We start from the raw sequence: 20021 nt of genomic DNA, 5'->3' as shown, positions 1-20021 counted from the left end.
ATGGATTTTGGGTTGTGGAGTTATGTTTTTGCAGCTCAACTGGCAATTCTCTTCTTTAATACTTCTTCATGTTCCTCAGAAAAAGGTAATTTCATATGCCCCTCTCTCTCTCTGTGATCAATAAATTTTGTTTCTTTGTTTACTAAATTAGCTCTTGTGCATTGGTTTTGATCAGCTTTATAGTAAATTTTATCTCCTTTAGCATTATAAGAGAGAATTTATTTATTTTTATTACATTTAGGGCATCCATTTCATTTAATGGTGCTACAAGTTACCACACTAAGATTTGTTCATGAAAAAAAAAAAAAAAAAAAGATTTTGTTCATTTTAAAAGTTTCCATGTACTTAACATTTCTTGCTTTTTGGAAAATTAGTGTATAACTTTTTAGTTGAGAATAAATGTTAAAAAATGATTTTTAGACTTAAAAGTCTAACCGAAAATACTAATAGAGAAAATTATATCCCTTTTGAAATGTATCTCTAGATTTGAATTTCCGTTCTAAATAATAATATCGTCCTAAAATTACACCCTTTATTAATTATGTGCTCTCTCTCTAGCTCCATATTCCACATTTGCTCGAGATGCAACATTGGCTCCACCACTCATACACTACGACTACATCATCATCGGCGGCGGAACCTCCGGCTGTGCATTAGCGGCCACTCTGTCTCAAGGCGCAACCGTCTTGGTGCTCGAAAGAGGTGGTTTGCCCTATGGAAACCCTAACATAAACAACATTACTTCTTTCGTGGCCAGTCTTTCGGACACCTCCCCTTCCTCACCATCCCAACTTTTCATCTCCACGGACGGTGTCATTAACAGCCGAGCCCGGGTGTTGGGTGGCGGCACGGCCTTGAACGCCGGTTTCTACACCCGGGCTAGCACCGGCTATGTGCACCAAGTGGGGTGGGACCAAAAACTGGTGAATGAGTCCTATGAATGGGTGGAAAAGAAGGTGGTGTTTCGGCCTCCGATGTTGCAGTGGCAATCGGCGGTGAGAGATGGATTGCTTGAGGTGGGGGTGTTGCCATATCATGGATTTACGTATGATCATCTGTATGGGACTAAATTTGGTGGGACCATCTTCGATCGGGACGGTCATCGACACACTGCTGCTGATTTGCTAGAGTATGCTGATCCAACAAGGATTGCTGTTTTCTTGAATGCAACAGTGCAACGGATCTTATTTAGGATGAAACTCTTGAAAGGTAATTTTGTGTATTAAACTTGTATTTAATGCATGCATGTGTTGTGTGTGTTTGTGTGTGTGTTACGAGTAATACTTAGTACAAGTAGAACAGCTGATCTATGTGCTACAAATGCATGGGCTGATCAGTCCAAAGCTGGGCAGGTCTTTTAATGCATGTGAAAGATTTAATTAGGAAATTAAATAAATGTTAGAAGTATGGTTTTTACCTGCACTTCAAAGGGTGTGACAATTATTTAATTTTATATCCACGTGTACGTTTATACAGAAAAACCCCAAAAATGAGTGTTTGAAATGAAAAACCCCAAATCATAAATTTTTTTTTTTATGTGGAATTTATATATTAAAATTAGAGAAAAATTAATTAAATTGTAGACTAGTTTGTCCAATTAGAAGACGTAGATCATACAAAGATGAAAGAGTATGTATGTTGTTAAGAGATTAAAGAAATTAGCAAGGAAGTAGATCATATTTTGTATCACTCTTGTAATTTGGGATATGAATTTGATACTCCACTTTTCTCTTGTTACACTCTCCTTAAAATTTATAACATATGAAATGACAAAATTATTCCTATAAATGTAGTACGAGAGTCATTTCTATAATAATTTTGGTATTTGAGTGTGGCTTTCAAGGATAACCAAGTCTTTCACAAAGTGTAAATATCATTTTCCTTTGCAATTAATGCCTCATAATATCAATTTTAGTGATCAATGGTTTTTTTTTTGCTAGGATCTTTTTTTAGTGTGATCGAACGGTAACTAATAATACTAAGATAGTAATCATTTTGATGGTGATGTAGGGAAATTGAGGCCAAAGGCTCATGGTGTGGTATTTACAGATGCAAAAGGTAACATGCACAGAGCATACTTGAATATGGGCTCAATGAACGAGATCATATTGTCAGCTGGTGCAATTGGAAGCCCACAGCTTTTGATGTTGAGTGGAATTGGGCCCACAAAACAACTCTCGGCCCATGGAATCAGGGTGTTAGTAAACCAGCCAATGGTTGGTCAAGGGATGGCTGATAATCCAATGAACGCCCTATTTATTCCTTCACCTCGGCCCGTTGAAGTCTCTCTCGTCCAAGTTGTGGGCATTACCCGGTTTGACAGCTACATTGAAACGGCTAGTGGGTCCAACTTTGGTTACAGTTGGGCTCGGAGTATGGCCCGACTAATGGGAACATCAAAGGTTCAGGTTAGTTCTTACTTTCTCCATTAACCCACTTGTGTTAGCCCATCAATTGGCCCATATCATTTCTATAAAACACTGAAGCAGCATTAGTTCCACTCAGGTTTGACCCATCTCAAACTGTGGGCAGGTTTGAGTTCTATTATGGTTTATGTGGTTGAGCCTGATTGAATAATCACCCATAGCAAAAACTGATAATTCACTTTTACAATCCATCCTTATGGTGAAATTTTTAAAAAAAAGTTTGTTGAATCAAAGTTTTTTAATGAAGGGCAATTCAATAATTTTGCTTGGGTAACACAATAAATAAAGCTTACACATATACAAAAGACAACAGTTGATATGTGTAAATAAAAATATATATATTTTAGTGAATTCTATCACTATAAGAGATATTTATAAAATAGTTTTATTTTTTAAAACATAAAACCGTAAAAGTGATCTTGTATAGTTTTCCTTGAGAAAATGAAAATGCCCATCTAATTGAGAAAATCATTTGGAATTGGGTGATAAAAATTACCTTAGACCATTTGAATTCCACTATATAGCAAATTAATTAGTAAACAAAAGGAACTAACAATACAAAATTGTTCACATTTTTGTAGACCATTTGAATTCACCTGTGTAGCAAATTAATTAGTAAACAAAAAGTAACTAACAATACAAAATTGTTCACATTTTGGCAGACCACTGAACCACCCACAGTGCCTCCTGAGCAAAGAACCACAGAATCCAAAACCCTAGCTCATGAATACATAAGCTCTATCCTCAATGGAACTTTTAATGCCGGAGTTATCCTGGAGAAGATCATGGGACCCTTGTCGTCCGGCTATCTCGAGCTCAGAACCAGAAACCCTAATGATAACCCTAGGGTTACTTTTAACTACTTCAAAGACCCCAGGGACTTGCAGAGGTGTGTCCAAGGCATGAGGACCATTATTGATGTCATACAATCAAGGTCTTTCTCGGAGTTCCGCCTTAGAGCCCTGCCGGTGCAAGCCCTCATCGACATGATGCTGACCTTTCCGGTGAACTTGCGACGAAAGCATCTCAATGCTTCAGTGTCACTGCAACAGTTCTGCATGGACACTGTCATGACCATATGGCACTACCATGGAGGGTGCCAAGTTGGTAGGGTTGTTGATCATGATTATAAACTTCTTGGTGTGGATGCATTACGCGTTATCGATGGATCCACATTTTATAATTCCCCAGGAACTAATCCTCAAGCCACTGTTATGATGCTAGGAAGGTAAGTTCTAGGTGTTATCATCGTCGTCGTCATCATAGAAATAAATAAGAATAATGATATTTATGCCTAGGAGTTTGAACTTACATCTTTGACTCCCCATGTTGTGCGTTCAAACTCTTCGACATAAAAGTCATTATCATAGGAATAAATGAAATATTATGTTGTGTATTTTGTTATGCATGCAGGTACATGGGACAAAGAATTATGTGTGAGAGGTTTCAAAATGGGAGAAAGCAGATGAGAATGTGATGATGGTCCAACCCTTTATATTGGAGAATGTGATTCGATTGTTATTGAGGGTTATATATGCTTGAATTTTGCCTTGGACATGTTATATATTTTTTGTGCATAAATCGGTAGAACAGTGTTTTCGCAACTGCATTGGTTGTTGTCATGTGTTTCAATAATCAATACAACTTTAATTTGGATTGCGAAGTTGCTCCAGCAGTTACAAATCACTAATTAGCCTGTGATTAGTGTGGAGAGCTAGAATTGAACATGGAATATATATACACACACATATTGACGATTGAATTAGATTTGTTATTGGTATGCCCCACCAATAGAAATACACCATTTTATAAAATTGGTTCTACTAATAGTCAATGACTTAACAGTACCAGGTCCTTACTTTTCAAAGTGAGATCAGAGCATGGGAAGCGTGTGTGTGAGTACTAACTTAAAAAAAAAAAAGTTCTTCCCAATTGTTTTTATACCCGACGCAGCTAATATACATTTGCTTTAAAAAATATAAAAAATAAAAAAAATAAAAAAAAAAAACACACCTGCTTGGACTTTGCAAAGAATCCCAAGAGCCAACATATAAAGCAAAGGAAGAAGAATATGACAAAGGATATGCCATTTCAAGACCCATCTTAGTAAGAATTCAGACAACTTCATAGCTTAGATAGCATCTCCTTTCAACTGCTTTTTTCTACTTCACATATTATTGCCTATGGACAAGGAGAGGAGAAGAATCTCATATTCTCAAAAACTTTTTCAAGACATGGAAACGCTTAAGATAAGAAGCCATCCATGGAGTGACCAGAAATACATTAAAGTAGGTATTGAAGGATTCCATATAGCACATCACTTGGCATATGCCATTGCTTCATTGGTTTATTCCATCTCTCAAGACCTCATCGAACTGCTTATAAGTTGTACATCGATCACCTGCAAAACTCTGAAGCAATTGAGATGCATTGAAGGAAGAGGAAGCAGCTGCTCGATAAGCGAAACAGTTGTAGGGCTCCTTTCTCTTGGCATGTTATGGTGATCAGTGGTGAAATATATAGGGCCACCGGGACGAAATTCCGGTGACATGCCAAAGGAGAGTTGCCCTGTGACTGCTTCAGCTTAATATATGGTCTTGTATCCTGATTCTCTCTTCAAAGGCATTATGTATGGATAAGGTAACTGAAATAAAAGTGTATATTTTGCTTTCCAACTCAGTTTTATACAGTACATAGATGACATAGAATGTTTTGTAAAAAACACTCATGGTTGTCATGTTTCATATATATGTTCTTGTTGATTTCACCTCCTGTGTTCATTGAATTGCAGGTTTATTAAAGATTTGAACTCCATTCCAATATCCCAGGAAGGACATAAAAATAAATAAATATATTTATATATACACACACCTATATATATATTAAACAAAATATTTTTCAGATTATCAAATATGTTGATAATCAAGACTCCCATGAGAAAATGACGGCCGCGGGAATCACCAGTGAATGCAGAATAGAGCATGGCATTGCAATTCAAACTAATGTTGTTTTATTTAAAGATGTGATTACATACTGAAGCAGTAGCAAAAACATCAAGTACCTCTCCTAGTCTATTCACATACTAGTATCCATACCATGCAAAAGCATAACATTATTTATTTTTGAAATACAAAGGTTCGGAAGCTCATCTATTTCCTTCCTTGCAGAATTTTTTGTCCCATGTACCTGCATCACGAGATAACATATTACAAATTCCATTGATAATACTCTCAGATCAAAATATTCAGAAGATGATGATGACAGTGACAATGAAAACAATGATCGATTACCTCCCAAGCATCATAACAGTTGCTTGGGGATTAGCTCCAGGGGAATAATAAAAGGTGGACATGTCAATAACACGTAATGCATCCACTCCAAGAACTATATAATCACCATCGACAACCCTTGGCAGCTTCCATGATAATGCCATTGCGTCACGACAGTGTCTATACAGAACTGTTCCAAGAAAAATGAGGCATTGGCATGCCTTGGTCGCAAGTTCACCCGAAAGGTCAGCATCATGTTAATAAGATCTTGCACTGGCAACTTAGCAGAGCGGAACTTTGAGAAGGACTTGGATTCTACAACGTTGATAACAGTCCTCATGCCTTGGACACACTGCTGCAGGTCCTGGGGCTCCTTGAAGTAGTTGAAAGTAACGTAGGGGTTGTCATTGGGATCTTTAGTTCTGAGCTTGAGATAGCCAGATGAGAATGGGCCTGCAACCTTTTCAAAGATGAATCCAGCTTGAAGAGTTCCAATGAGATTAGGACTCATGTTTTCATCAGCTTTAGCTTTGGCTTCTGGGGTTCTTTGCTCAGAATACACTTTGGTGGCCTGGCCACCAGTCTGCCAAAGTGTCAACCATTCTGTTCAGTTATTTCCTTTGACCTTCCCTTCCTGGCAATAATATATAATTTTTTTTTTTGTACTGCTGGGTGATAACCTCGAGTAAAACTATGATCATTTTATCATAAGAATCCTTCTAAGATAAATTCAATTTGACAACAACTAAACTGAAAATCGTCTTTTCACACCAAATTTTTTTCCAAATGTTGGGAGGATAACTGAATATTATCATCTTTTCCAATTGAAAATCATCTTTTCTATTTTTTGGGTTCATGTTTTTCACTTGTTGCATATTAAACTGGGTTAAAAACGGCCATTACATAGTGTAGACCTCACAATGCAATGTTGGGAGGACAACTGAATATGATCAATTTTTTATATTATCTACACAAAATAGGTATTCAGTTTCCAATACTCTCATGGTTGGCAAACACAACTTTTATCCAAAATATCACCACAAAACAGATTGAAATACAAGTCTATATACAGCTTATGGTATTGGCCCATGTTTGGAGTAGGATTAACTTTAAAATCTTTAATTAAACCCAAAGCAACCTACTGTAATGTTTGAGCTTGGCCAAGCATAAGTAAAACTTGTGCTGGCTCAAAAAAATTTAGTTCAACTGGAGCAATCCATAGACCTACATATGCCAGTTAATAAGAAGCAAGAACTAACCTGATTCGCTAATATTCCAAATTCTCTAGCCATGCTAAGCGCCCAATCATAACCAAAGTGAGACCCACTAGCTGTTTCAAAATAGCTGTCAAACCGGGTAATGCCCACAATTTGGATGAGGGAGACTTCCACCAGCCGAGGCGAAGGAATAAATATGACGTTCAAAGGATTATCTGCCATCCCTTGACCAACCATGGGCTGGTCCATTATCACCCTTATTTTATGGGCAAAAGGTGTTTTGCTGGCCCAATGCCACTCAGCATCAAAAGCTGTGGGCTTCCAATCGCACCAGCTGACAGGATGATCTTGTTCAGGGAGTGCTTATTCAAGTACGCTATGTGCTTGCTTCCTTTTGCATCTCTAAAAACCACCCCACAAGCCTTTGGTCTCAATTTTCCTACAGCATCAACATAAAAATTGATATACATTAATAAAAATTACTTTTGACATGATAAAGAAATAATTGTAAGGCACCAATTACAAGAATAATACAACAGATGATTGTTGCAAAAGTAATATATCAACATTACTTGACAGGTTCTACTGTACCACACAAAATTACTAAAATGAAAGTGATCCGACAATTATATGACTATTGGTTGGGTATGCTTGTTTTACAGTAATTATGAATGACTCAGAAAAAATGATTTTAGTCCATGAAGCCATGGTCACATTTTTTTTTTTTTTTCATTTAAAACATAATAATAAATAAAAATAAAAACAGATAAAATGCCAAAGAGCCATTGAGGTAAAGCTATAGCTTCCAAATCACAATAAATGGGTAACTCTAGAATGCTGCATTTGGCAGCATAACAAAAAGTAGGAAAAAACTACAATGAGGGGCTCCCTTCATTATAGACTTAACTTAAAAGTTATAAATCGTGAAAACTTGGAATTCTACGATAAAATATAATGGGAAACCCAAATTAAAGAAAAACTTCTATGCTGTGTTTGACAATACAGAATCTACATCTTGCAACTGGAGTAAAACCATGTCAGTATAAATTTTAACTATTTTTCCTTTCAACTTCAATTTCAAGTCACAGATTCCAAATTGCCAAACAGACTGTAAAGGTTTCCCTTTCAACCACTACTTTTCAGGCAGGTATAATGTTTTCCTTCCATCCTAAACAAGATCTGGTGCACTGTTTCATTCAAGAAAACCGTAATACTTCTTGGGTCAGCATGTTCTAATAAATCAGCAGCGGTGTGTCGATGACCATCCTGATCGAAGATGGTCCCACCAACTTTAGTCCCATAAAGATGATCATATGTAAATCCATTATATGGCAACACACCAACTTCAACCAACCCATCTCTCACCGCTGATTGCCACTCCGAGATCTGAGGCCTGAACACCACCTTCTTTTCTACCCATTCATAGGACTCATCAACCAGTTTTGGGTCCCAACCAACTCGGTTCACATAGTGTAGAACCCAGCGTTTATGGCAGTGCCACCACCCAAAACATGGGCTCAGCTATTAAACATACCGTCTGTGGAGATGAACAGTTGAGAAGGTGATGATGGAGAGGTGTCTGAAAGAGTGGCGGAGAAAGATCCTATGTTGCTTATATTAGGATTTCCGTAGGGCAAACCACCTCTTTCAAGCACCAAAACATTTGTACCTTGAGAGATAGTGGCCGCTAATGCACACCCTGAAGTTCCTCCACCAACAATAATATAGTCGAAATATACAACTGATGGGGCAAATATTGCATCTCGAGTGAATGTGGAATATGGAGCTAGAACCACAGTAAGAGAGTCAGATGGACATATATGCAATTAGTATATATATATATAATTGCACTAAATACAATGTAATCGTATTTTTCTTTCAATGATAAAGATGATAGACTTACTAGTTGATCAAAACAGATTCTAGCATGTTTAGTCAACTAAAGAATCAAAGTTTATTTATCACGAGAGAGAGAGAGAGAGAGAGAGAGGCTTATGAAAGTACCTTTCTCTGAGAAACAAGAACCGTGAAAGAAGCTAATTCCCAGTAGAGCAGCAGAGGTAAAACTCCACAACCCCAAACCCATGTTCTCTGTAACTACAAAACAGAAAAGTGAGAAAAAAAACTCTTGTATTTAAGTCTACTGAAGAACCGATTTACTAGTTTAACAATGTCAAATTTGCACCCATTGCATATAAAGATTCAATTTCCTTAGAGATTGTTGAAATGCATGCTTTATGATACCAACTACGGCCTCCCATATATCACTCTACCTGTCCAAAGCACATATATATAAGGCTGACAGTGAGATAGTAAAGCTTGACAGTTCATGAAGGCCTTCCAAGACTTCCATCATCTGAAACGAGAAAGAGGAAAGCTATTGTAACGACCCACTCCACCACATGGTATGATATTGTCCGCTTTGGGCCTGAGCCCGCACGGTTTTGCTCTTAGGCTTCACCCCAAAAGGCCTCATACCAATTGGAGGTGACACACTTACATATAAGTACTTCACCTTTCCTATCTTCTTGGATGGTTGCCATTGATTTTTTTTACCACACTGGCGAGCTACGGGTGCACAGTCCCACATCGCCTGGGTAGAGGAAAGGTGAAGTACTTATATGTAAGTGTGTCACCTCCAATTGGTATGAGGCCTTTTGGGGTGAAGCCTAAGAGCAAAACCGTGCGGGCTGAGGCCCAAAGCGGACAATATCATACCATGTGGTGGAGTGGGTCGTTACAAAAACCGTGCGGGCTCAAGCCCAAAGCGGACAATATCATACCATGTGGTGGAGTGGGTCGTTACAAATGGTATCAGAGCCTGACCCAGCCGGAAGTGTGCCGACGGGGACGTCGGGCCTCCAAGGGGGGTGGATTGTGATGACCTTGTGGGCGGGTGTGTCGTGGGCGGGTGCGAGAGACACTGACAGGCTACCACATTGGCGAGTTACGGGTGCACAAGTCTCACATCGCCTAGGTAGAGGAAAGGTGAAGTGCTTATATGTAAGTGTGTCACCTCCAATTGGTATGAGGCCTTTTGGGGTGAAGCCTAAGAGCAAAACCGTGCGGGCTCAGGCCCAAAGCGGACAATATCATACCATGTGGTGGAGTGGGTCGTTACAGTTTTGCTCTTAGGCTTCACCCCAAAAGGCCTCATACCAATTGGAGGTGACACACTTACATATAAGCACTTCACCTTTCCTCTACCTAGGCGATGTGAGACTTGTGCACCCGTAGCTCGCCAATGTGGTAGCCTCCACCACATGGTATGATATTGTCCGCTTTGGGCCTGAGCCCGCACGGTTTTGCTCTTAGGCTTCACCCCAAAAGGTATCAGAGCCTGACCCAGCCGGAAGTGTGCCGACGGGGACGTCGGGCCTCCAAGGGGGGTGGATTGTGATGACCCTGTGGGCGGGTGTGCCGTGGGCGGGTGCGAGAGACACTGTCAGGCTACCACACTGGCGAGCTACGGATGCACAGTCCCACATCGCCTGGGTAGAGGAAAGGTGAAGTACTTATATGTAAGTGTGTCACCTCCAATTGGTATGAGGCCTTTTGGGGTGAAGCCTAAGAGCAAAACCGTGCGGGCTCAGGCCCAAAGCGGACAATATCATACCATGTGGTGGAGTGGGTCGTTACAGTTTTGCTCTTAGGCTTCACCCCAAAAGGCCTCATACCAATTGGAGATGATGCACTTACATATAAGCACTTCACCTTTCCTCTACCCAGGCGATGTGGGACTGTGCACCCGTAGCTCGCCAGTGTGGTAGCCTGACAGTGTCTCTCGCACCCGCCCACGGCACACCCGCCCACAAAGTCGTCACAATCCACCCCCCTTGGAGACCCGACGTCCCCGTCGGCACACTTCCGACTGGGTCAGGCTCTGATACCATTTGTAACGACCCACTCCACCACATGGTATGATATTGTCCGCTTTGGGCCTGAGCCCGCACGGTTTTGCTCTTAGGCTTCACCCCAAAAGGCTTCATACCAATTGGAGGTGACACACTTACATATAAGTACTTCACCTTTCCTCTACCCAGGCGATGTGGGACTGTGCACCCGTAGCTCGCCAGTGTGGTAGCCTGACAGTGTCTCTCGCACCCGCCCACGGCACACCCGCCCACAGGGTCATCACAATCCACCCCCCTTGGAGGCCCGACGTCCCCGTCGGCACACTTCCGGCTGGGTCAGGCTCTGATACCATTTGTAACGACCCACTCCACCACATGGTATGATATTGTCCGCTTTGGGCCTGAGCCCGCACGGTTTTGCTCTTAGGCTTCACCCCAAAAGGCCTCATACCAATTGGAGATGTCACACTTACATATAAGTACTTCACCTTTCCTCTACCCAGGCGATGTGGGACTGTGCACCCGTAGCTCGCCAGTGTGGTAGCCTGACAGTGTCTCTCGCACCCGCCCACGGCACACCCGCCCACAGGGTCATCACAATCCACCCCCCTTGGAGGCCCGACGTCCCCGTCGGCACACTTCCGGCTGGGTCAGGCTCTGATACCATTTGTAACGACCCACTCCACCACATGGTATGATTGTCCGCTTTGGGCCTGAGCCCGCACGGTTTTGCTCTTAGGCTTCACCCCAAAAGGCCTCATACCAATTGGAGGTGACACACTTACATATAAGTACTTCACCTTTCCTCTACCCAGGCGATGTGGGACTGTGCACCCGTAGCTCGCCAGTGTGGTAGCCTAACAGTGTCTCTCGCACCCGCCCACGGCACACCCGCCCACAGGGTCATCACAATCCACCCCCCTTGGAGGCCCGACGTCCCCGTCGGCACACTTCCGGCTGGGTCAGGCTCTGATACCATTTGTAACGACCCACTCCACCACATGGTATGATATTGTCCGCTTTAGGCCTGAGCCCGCACGGTTTTGCTCTTAGGCTTCACCCCAAAAGGCCTCATACCAATTGGAGGTGACACACTTACATATAAGTACTTCACCTTTCCTCTACCCAGGCGATGTGGGACTGTGCACCCGTAGCTCGCCAGTGTGGTAGCCTGACAGTGTCTCTCGCACCCGCCCACGGCACACCCGCCCACAGGGTCATCACAATCCACCCCCCTTGGAGGCCCGACGTCCCCGTCGGCACACTTCCGGCTGGGTCAGGCTCTGATACCATTTGTAACGACCCACTCCACCACATGGTATGATATTGTCCGCTTTGGGCCTGAGCCCGCACGGTTTTGCTCTTAGGCTTCACCCCAAAAGGCCTCATACCAATTGGAAGTGACACACTTACATATAAGTACTTCACCTTTCCTCTACCCAGGCGATGTGGGACTGTGCACCCGTAGCTCGCCAGTGTGGTAGCCTGACAGTGTCTCTCGCACCCGCCCACGGCACACCCGCCCACAGGGTCATCACAATCCACCCCCCTTGGAGGCCCGACGTCCCCGTCGGCACACTTCCGGCTGGGTCAGGCTCTGATATCATTTGTAACGACCCACTCCACCACATGGTATGATATTGTCCGCTTTGCGCCTGAGCCCGCACGGTTTTGCTCTTAGGCTTCACCCCAAAAGGCCTCATACCAATTGGAGGTGACACACTTACATATAAGTACTTCACCTTTCCTCTACCCAGGCGATGTGGGACTGTGCACCCGTAGCTCGCCAGTGTGGTAGCCTGACAGTGTCTCTCGCACCCGCCCACGGCACACCCGCCCACAGGGTCATCACAGCTATACACATCGATGTTAACTAGAATATCGAGTATGATAGGGTTTGTTTCCAACTTTTGTCCTATTTCTCCTAGTGCATATCTTAATTCTAGTTCAGTGGTGTGGAAAGTCAATTGTCCTTTAGTGCATAAATCAGAAGAACTAACTGATTAAGATTATATAATCATCATTTCAGAGCCCCATTTGTAGAGGATCACCTTATTTCAATCCTATTTTTACTTTTTCTAACACATCGTAATTTTACAAGTCCTATTGCCTCACAGAATATTTCTGATACCATAAAAAGCAAAGTTTAATCTGTAAAACTATTGTGCACTAACAAATGCATGCAAAAAATACTCACATAAAGGTGCAATCACAACTGATGGATACAATCACACAAGAAATACATGATTTAATGTGGTTTGACAAAATCGCCTACATTCACGTAATAAGAAAAATAATCTATTATATATTTTGTAGAGAATTATAAAGGTTGTGAATATCCAACAGTCAAACCGCATTAAAATCCAAATTCTTGCTCAGCGTATGACTGAATTCATCAGTGATAACCTGAATCCTGCATTGTGTACTTGTGTTCGAACCCTAGTTACCCTACTACTCAAAGATAGTTGAGCCATAAAAGAAACCCCATGCTCTCTCTCCGATGAGGTGAAAGGCAGCAAAACCCTGACTTATCGAATTCTCTTTAGTGAGACTATAGTAGCTCATCCTCATTCTGATTGTGATGAGTCTAAACCTATAGAGTTCCAATTTCATGCTTCTTGGTGGATAAGGATTACAAATTCTTTTTATTAAAATTTTCTATTAAAAAAATTTAAACAAAAAAAAAAAATCTAAAATATAGTTGACTGCCTTTTGCCAATAGGGCCGGTGGCCTTATGGGCAATATTGGTTAAGACAATCAATGTCAATTAATTAATATACATTTTTTACTCTATTTTTTAATCTGAAAATTCATAAAGGATCATTAAAATCTTAAATTATTTCAGTTACTTATGATAGTAATATACCAACTATACACTCCTCACATACATATAGATAACATATGTAAACAGTTTGATATCCAGTGAGAGAAATGCATAAACAGATAAATGAAAAAAATATATATAGCATGTTAAATTTGAACTGTTGAAGAACATAATAAAGGATTTCTTATACTTTGTGTATTGTGATCGAGGTTTTAACTGTTAGGGTAGAGAGTTTAGGCACTTTCCTTATCTGGGGTCATATGTAGTCTATGGTGTTTGAGAATTTTTTTCTAGGGTTGGTAAAATGTCAGATACAAGTACCTTCAGTTGCTTTGGGGTTTTTCACGCTTAGGATATGGATTTAAGGAACCCTGGAATTAAGCATTAGTTTAAGGGATATACCACTAGAAGGAACAGTTGATGCATGTAGTTAGATATAAAACTCTCACCAAACCATAGGCTAATTAATTGAATCCAAACAAGGGTCATTAATTAGGGTAGTAGTTGGGAAAACTAATTTAAGTTACTGACTTAAATGGTGATTAATAGATGCTATTTGTTTTTGTGTAATGAGGAGACTGTTGATCACCTTCTGCTTCATTGTAGCATGGCTAGGGGCTTTTGGGATTTGATGATTGGGTTGTTTGGGATCCCGTGGGTGATGCTTAGCTCTACTAGAGGGTTTGATTGAGGCTTGGAGAGGATTTTCAGTGGGGGCTCTCATTCGGGACGCTTGGAGGGCTACGCCTCTTTGTGTTTGGTGGTGTATTTGGCTTGAGAGAAATCGGAGATACTTCAATGGAAGGGAAAAGCCTATCTCTATGCTTAAGTTCTCTATTCTTTCCACTCTTTTTTGTTGGGTTTCAGGGAGGGATTTTCGATCTGTAGAGGAGTTGGTTGTTTTCTTGGCCTCTTTGAAGGCTTGAGGCATCTTGGCCTTGTTTTTGTACCTGGGTCTCGCTCCACTTTTGAGCGGTTCTTCAATAAAATTTACTTATCAAAAAAAAGTTACTGACTTAAATGGATTTCTTTCTATATGGTACAGCTTCGACTATCTAGTCAAACGATTTCTTTCAAACATACATTGAATAATTTAGTAATACTGCAACATATGTTCTGTTTTAATCAGTGAAATTCTCAACCAAAAACGAAAACTTCTTAACCTACCCAATAAAAGGAGTGACTTCCCATCAACATAAAAATTTGTGATAATTAGATTGAAAAAATATTATTAGTTTTATATTTTCCTTAGAATAGAATTAGTAGACATTATACATACATTGTCTATGGAAATGTTATTAACTATTGCTAAAGAGAAGGGAATGCATTATATTAGACATGTAGTGAAAAAATATTTGTGTGTTTATCATTAAATGATTATTGTATCTTCCATGACTCTTAACTATCGGGAGTTGGCTATACTTCACTTCACAAATAACATCTTGTGCTTGGTCAAGTCCTAAGTTATCATAATGGATTAGCTTGCTCAAATGAAAATTATAGATGCATTGAAATAAACTTAGAATCTCTTCGTGAACTTTAGAGTATGAGGTTTTAGTTAGGATGGGTTGATTATAGCAGTTTGAATTTAGGATGGAGAGTAAGTGAAAGGTAGCATTAATTGGAAGAGAAAAGAAAGCAAGGGAAGGAAGTGAAAACCCTTCCCTACACCTGTGCAATGACAGTGGTAACAGCACATGTTAATTGAGAAAGATAAAGAATAGAAGAAAGAAAAAGGATGTTTTTATGTAAAAAGGAGGAAAAGATCAAATGAAATTCACTTGTTATTGGATGGAAAAACGGATGAAACAGATAATGACTAACTTCAGTATCTTTTCCTCTATTTCCTTGTATATTTTTATAGAAAAGCAAAATAGGTGCTTGACGACTTTGTCCTATTTTCTCAGTTCCCTTTCATTTCCTTTCTCTTCTTTTTCAATTAAATCTATCAGTTCAAGGGGACTATTTGTGTTTTAATATATTAATTTTTTTTATTATTGCCTAGACCATTCACCCTTGTTTCTGTTTATGATTGATTTCAAATGAATTCATCAGAAACAAATTGCAACGAAAATAATAATACCATTTAAAAATTGCACACGAACATTCTGTAACAGGTGGCGCAATTCTGATCACAAGTATTTGAGCTTGAATTAGAAGCCCATGCTCTCATTTCTTGCAACAAGGTTTGGTATTAGCAGAACTGATTAACGTTTGTACAATAATGTTTCAGGTAAGACATTCGTTTATCAAAAGTACGCAGAAATTCGTTTATCAAAAGTAAGCAGAAACGTTGACAGTAGCAAACGGAGAAAACCCAGAAACTCAGAAGGTTAAGGATATATACCCGAGTTATGGAGTTTTATTTTTGGGTGCCCATTGCATAACTCACATGTCTGTACTGACCTCCACTTCCTGTAGCCATTACTTATATACTTGAATGAACTTGGCTTCACGTCATCTCAAGTCCAGAACTTATGTTTGTCTTCATAATCTGAAACTGAGATAATGCCAGGCACAATTTAGTACCACAACTTACAGTAACAATTTCAAATTTCCTCTACCATACTTTTTCTTCTTCATGCAACTGAACTCTATAATCAAATTGAGATTATCTTTCACACACTGAAACTGAGAAAATTAAATTGAACTAAGTTCCAGCAAACTTACTTGACATTAGCATTCATTATTTCCTCTTCAATATCTCAAATGGTCTGGAACACACTATGTTATGTTGTATACTTCCTCTTGAATATGTACCATATGAATAATCAGATTTTGATGGTACGTGTCCTGTGAAAGTAGTGTTTCATCATAAGGCTGGTTGTTCCAATAACACTTTCTGACTTGGATTAACTGTCCAAAAAGGTTTGTCCTCTTCCATTCCACATGCTACCCAGCAGAGGCATGATCTTTAAAGGTGGAAAATCTCTTTTGTAGCATATGTAAAACCTATTGTCCCACTGATTAAGAAGGATGCACACTTACAGAAATCAAGAAGGCACACTTTTAGAAATCACGAATTGGTATAACACAAGTTGTCACATAATTATAGTGAGAAGAAAAAAAAATCAACCAAAAAGTTCCTTAGTTTTGCCACAAATTATACATTTTTTTATAAGAATTGGTGAGAAAAATGCCCTTCAAGTTGGACTTGGGTAGCAAGAACATATAACAGTGTGTGAATATCCTCACTTCGAGGGTGGTTAGTATCTCCAACTAGAAACTCATGAGCTCTACCATCCACCTCTATAACACTTGACCCGGGGACCTTTCTCATACCTTTCTCCTTCATCGATCTCCTCAACCTTTTCACTTCATCCCATCTTTCATTAGTAGCATGTATGTTGGAGAGAAGGACATAAACTCCACTATCCTGTGACCCAAGCTCATATAGGCGGTCTAATATATCTTGGGCGAGTTCCACATTTCCATTGACATTTAAAGAACTAAGAAGAGCTCCCCATATGAGCACATCGGGTGGCATGGGCATACCTCTGATGATATCCTGAGCTTCTTCCAAAAGGCCAGCCCTGCAAAGCAAATCAACCATGCATCCATAATGTTCTAACCTTGGAGAGAGATTATAGTCTTGACTCATCTGATAGAAGTGCCTACGACCTTGGTCAACCAAACCAGAATGGCAACAAGCTGTCAAAATGGCAAGAAATGTCACCTCATTGAGCCTCACCCCAACTCTGATCATTTCCTCAAAATGTTTGAGTGCCTCTTGGCCATGTCCATGCATTGCTAGACCACCCAACAAGGCATTCCAAACAGAGATATTCCTACCAGACATCTCATAGAAGGTCTGCAGTGCCATCTCTATGCAACCACATTTTGCATACATATCAACCATGGCAGTTCCAATATGAATATCCCATTTGATGCCCCTACGATCAATATACTCATGGACCCATCTCCCACAGTCGAGAGCCCCAAGACTTGAACAAGCTGAGAGCACACTAGTAAGTATCACCTTATCAGGTTGAATGCCTGAAATCTGCATGTCACTAAACAATTGCAACGACTCCTTTGGACACTTACATTGCACCAATCCACTTATCAAACAAGTCCAAGAAATGATATCTCTCTCTGGGAGCTCATGGAAGAGCTGTTTTGCATCACACAAGCACTCCCACTTGACATACATATCCAACAAAGCATTGCTTACCACCAAATTTGCTCCAAATCCATGCTTAAAAATCAACCCATGAATACACTTCCCCATAACCAAATACCCAAGTCGCCCACAAGCTACAAGCACACTAACAAAGGTTGTTATACTAGGCTCCACATCCATTTTTAAAAACAGCGTTACGGCCTCTTCCAACCGACCCGCCCTGACACACCCAGATATCAAACCAGTCCAAGTGACCACATCTCTCACAAGCATATCATCAAACACCTCACCGGCAACACGGCATTCACCGCAAGTGCTATAAAAATGAAGCAGAGAGTTTTGAACATAGAGATCACTTGAAAAACCCATCTTAACAACCACACCATGAATCTGCTTACCTTCTTCAATGCCAGAAAACTTAGCACAAGATTTCAAAACCACAGGAAAAGTAAACAAATTGGGCAGAAACCCATCTCCAATTATTCGTTTGTAAACTAAAAATGCCACCTTCGGCGAATTACTAGTGGCATAGCCAGAAATTAAAGTATTAAATGGGTACGACCTCGAACAGGGATCGATTTGATTCAGGAATTCCAAAGCGTAATCTACAAATTCAACAGATTTTCCCAAGAATTGGGAGACTCTGCTTACTACTAAATCGTCAAGAATGGCACCGGATGTGATTATTTGGGCATGGACTTGCTTGAAGGATCTAAGATTGTTGCATCTATGAATTATTAAGTCTAAAATGACCCTTTTTGAGGAAATCATTCCCTCGTTGAAGAAAAATTCAATAACCCCATTTCAAAAGGGGCTACTATATGAATTCTTACTTTGTCAATAGTTCCTACGAGCCATTGCATGCCATTTACTCAATTTAAAAATACGGTGGTATTTTTATATTATTTGTTTTTATATACTACGGAGTACTATTACAATAATAATTATTATACTGTTTATTAGTATTGTTTTTCAATCATATATATTCAAATCCCAATAGCCAATATCGGATCAAATTGAAAAGTCATGAGATGACTTCAATTGTTAAAATCTTTTATTTAAACATTTCATTTTTCACATATCTATAAAATAGATCTTATTTTTATTTCAATTATTAAAATATAGTTTAGTTGATACTATTTAGAACTCATATATATAGTTAGGTTAATTACAATCCAGTCATGTTACTATTATTGCACACTATTTAAAAAAAATTATATACCAAAATAATTAGAGGCAATATAATTTTTTTAACAATTATATGTTTAATATGTGTATAAATTATAATACTACAATTTCAACTTAAATATACAAGTTTTTTTTTTAGTTGGTAAAATTACACATATGTTTATTCTGAAGTTGGAACTCACGTTCCTTTGAAAAGTATGAACCTGATATCTTTAATATTAAATATACAACTATTAAGTTTAAAATTCGAACAAAATAAAGTACTTAATTTCCCTTTAAAGTACTTAATTTCCCTTTTTAGTAAGTTCGATAATATTATAATAGTGCTATTAGTTTCAAATTTTTGTTTGTGTGTGTGTTTGCTAACAGTGTGTTTGGAATTAATATAAAAAAAAAAAAAAAAATGATAAATTAAACGTTTGTTACTAGTGAAAATAAAAATAAGATAAAATAGTAACATTAATTTCTCTTGATGTGTTACAATTGAAAATAAAAAATACGTAGAAGGAGGTAGTAGCATAATAGGAAAGTACGAAGTAGCTATAAAAATAAAAATATTGATAATTTTGAGCTTATTACTAAGTGGCTCCAGAAAAGCCAACACTATCCTAAAACTATACAATATTACAAAAAAGAAAAAGAAAAAAATGAATTAGAGCCATTTTTAACGGATTAATCAGGTATAACTCATATGAGAAATGGGTCATCTCTCCCACAAATCTTCCAAATCACTGTTACCCAACCTCCAAACCCTAATCATCATCCTTTTATTTCATTGCCCAACCTTTGACACTCGTCTTGTTACAATTTGAAAATGGAGGAGACAACAAGTGGAAGAGGTGGACAAAGGTTGGGTAGCCTAGATATGAAATTTACCTGAGAAGCATGTTTAATTTCTCCATGGATGGTGTTGTACTCGGTTAACCTATTAAAAAGGAAGCATGTTTAACAGGAAGACCGGAAGAATTCATTCAAAATTTGTGATATTATAATAGTAAGAAGGAAGAGTTGCGGAGAGAAAATTGAAAAGAACAAATAAATTTTTTTTGTTCTGTAGAGATGATAGAAGGAAATAAAAGATGATCCATCCTTTCTATTTTATAAATTTTTATTTGTCAA

General features: G+C 39.2%; 2 protein-coding genes and 1 pseudogene across 3 annotated transcripts; 1 reads left to right on the top strand and 2 right to left on the bottom strand.

Moving 5' to 3' along the window:
• LOC132314512 (protein HOTHEAD-like) lies at positions 1-3903 on the top strand. Its single transcript, XM_059813369.1, has 5 exons — positions 1-85; positions 559-1209; positions 2011-2402; positions 3089-3654; positions 3840-3903. The coding sequence occupies exons 1-5, from the start codon at positions 1-3 to the stop codon at positions 3901-3903; spliced, it is 1758 nt and encodes a 585-aa protein (XP_059669352.1).
• A 1487-nt stretch (positions 3904-5390) lies between these two features.
• On the bottom strand, positions 5391-8998 carry LOC132314511 (protein HOTHEAD-like; annotated as a pseudogene).
• Positions 8917-18615, bottom strand: LOC132312613 (pentatricopeptide repeat-containing protein At4g38010). Of its 2 annotated transcripts, none has more exons than XM_059811039.1 (3): positions 16262-18615; positions 15939-16091; positions 8917-9003 (listed from the first exon to the last, which is right to left on the bottom strand). In XM_059811039.1, exon 1 carries the CDS (start codon positions 18483-18485, stop codon positions 16707-16709), a length of 1779 nt encoding a protein of 592 aa, XP_059667022.1. In that variant the 5' UTR covers positions 18486-18615; the 3' UTR covers positions 8917-9003; positions 15939-16091; positions 16262-16706. The 2 variants fall into 2 exon arrangements, with proteins under 2 accessions (XP_059667022.1, XP_059667023.1); XM_059811040.1 differs by having other exon boundaries at positions 8924-9009.
• Between the last annotated feature and the right edge of the window lie 1406 nt (positions 18616-20021).

The sequence above is a fragment of the Cornus florida genome, unplaced genomic scaffold (assembly GCF_030987335.1).
Source record: "Cornus florida cultivar Cherokee Brave unplaced genomic scaffold, ASM3098733v1 CherokeeBrave_3.0.0_Hap2_Chr06, whole genome shotgun sequence".
Lineage (NCBI taxonomy): Eukaryota > Viridiplantae > Streptophyta > Magnoliopsida > Cornales > Cornaceae > Cornus > Cornus florida.
This window is presented reverse-complemented; position numbering and strand designations above follow the sequence as displayed.

Coding starts and splice junctions, on each gene's coding strand:
- LOC132314512 (XM_059813369.1), top strand. CDS start 1: ATGGATTTTGGGTTGTGGAGTTATGTTTTTGCAGCTCAACTGGCAATT. Junction 86..558: donor TTCATGTTCCTCAGAAAAAG/GTAATTTCATAT, acceptor CTCTCTCTCTAG/CTCCATATTCCACATTTGCT. Junction 2,403..3,088: donor GACTAATGGGAACATCAAAG/GTTCAGGTTAGT, acceptor ACATTTTGGCAG/ACCACTGAACCACCCACAGT.
- LOC132312613 (XM_059811039.1), bottom strand. CDS start 18,485: ATGATTTCCTCAAAAAGGGTCATTTTAGACTTAATAATTCATAGATGC.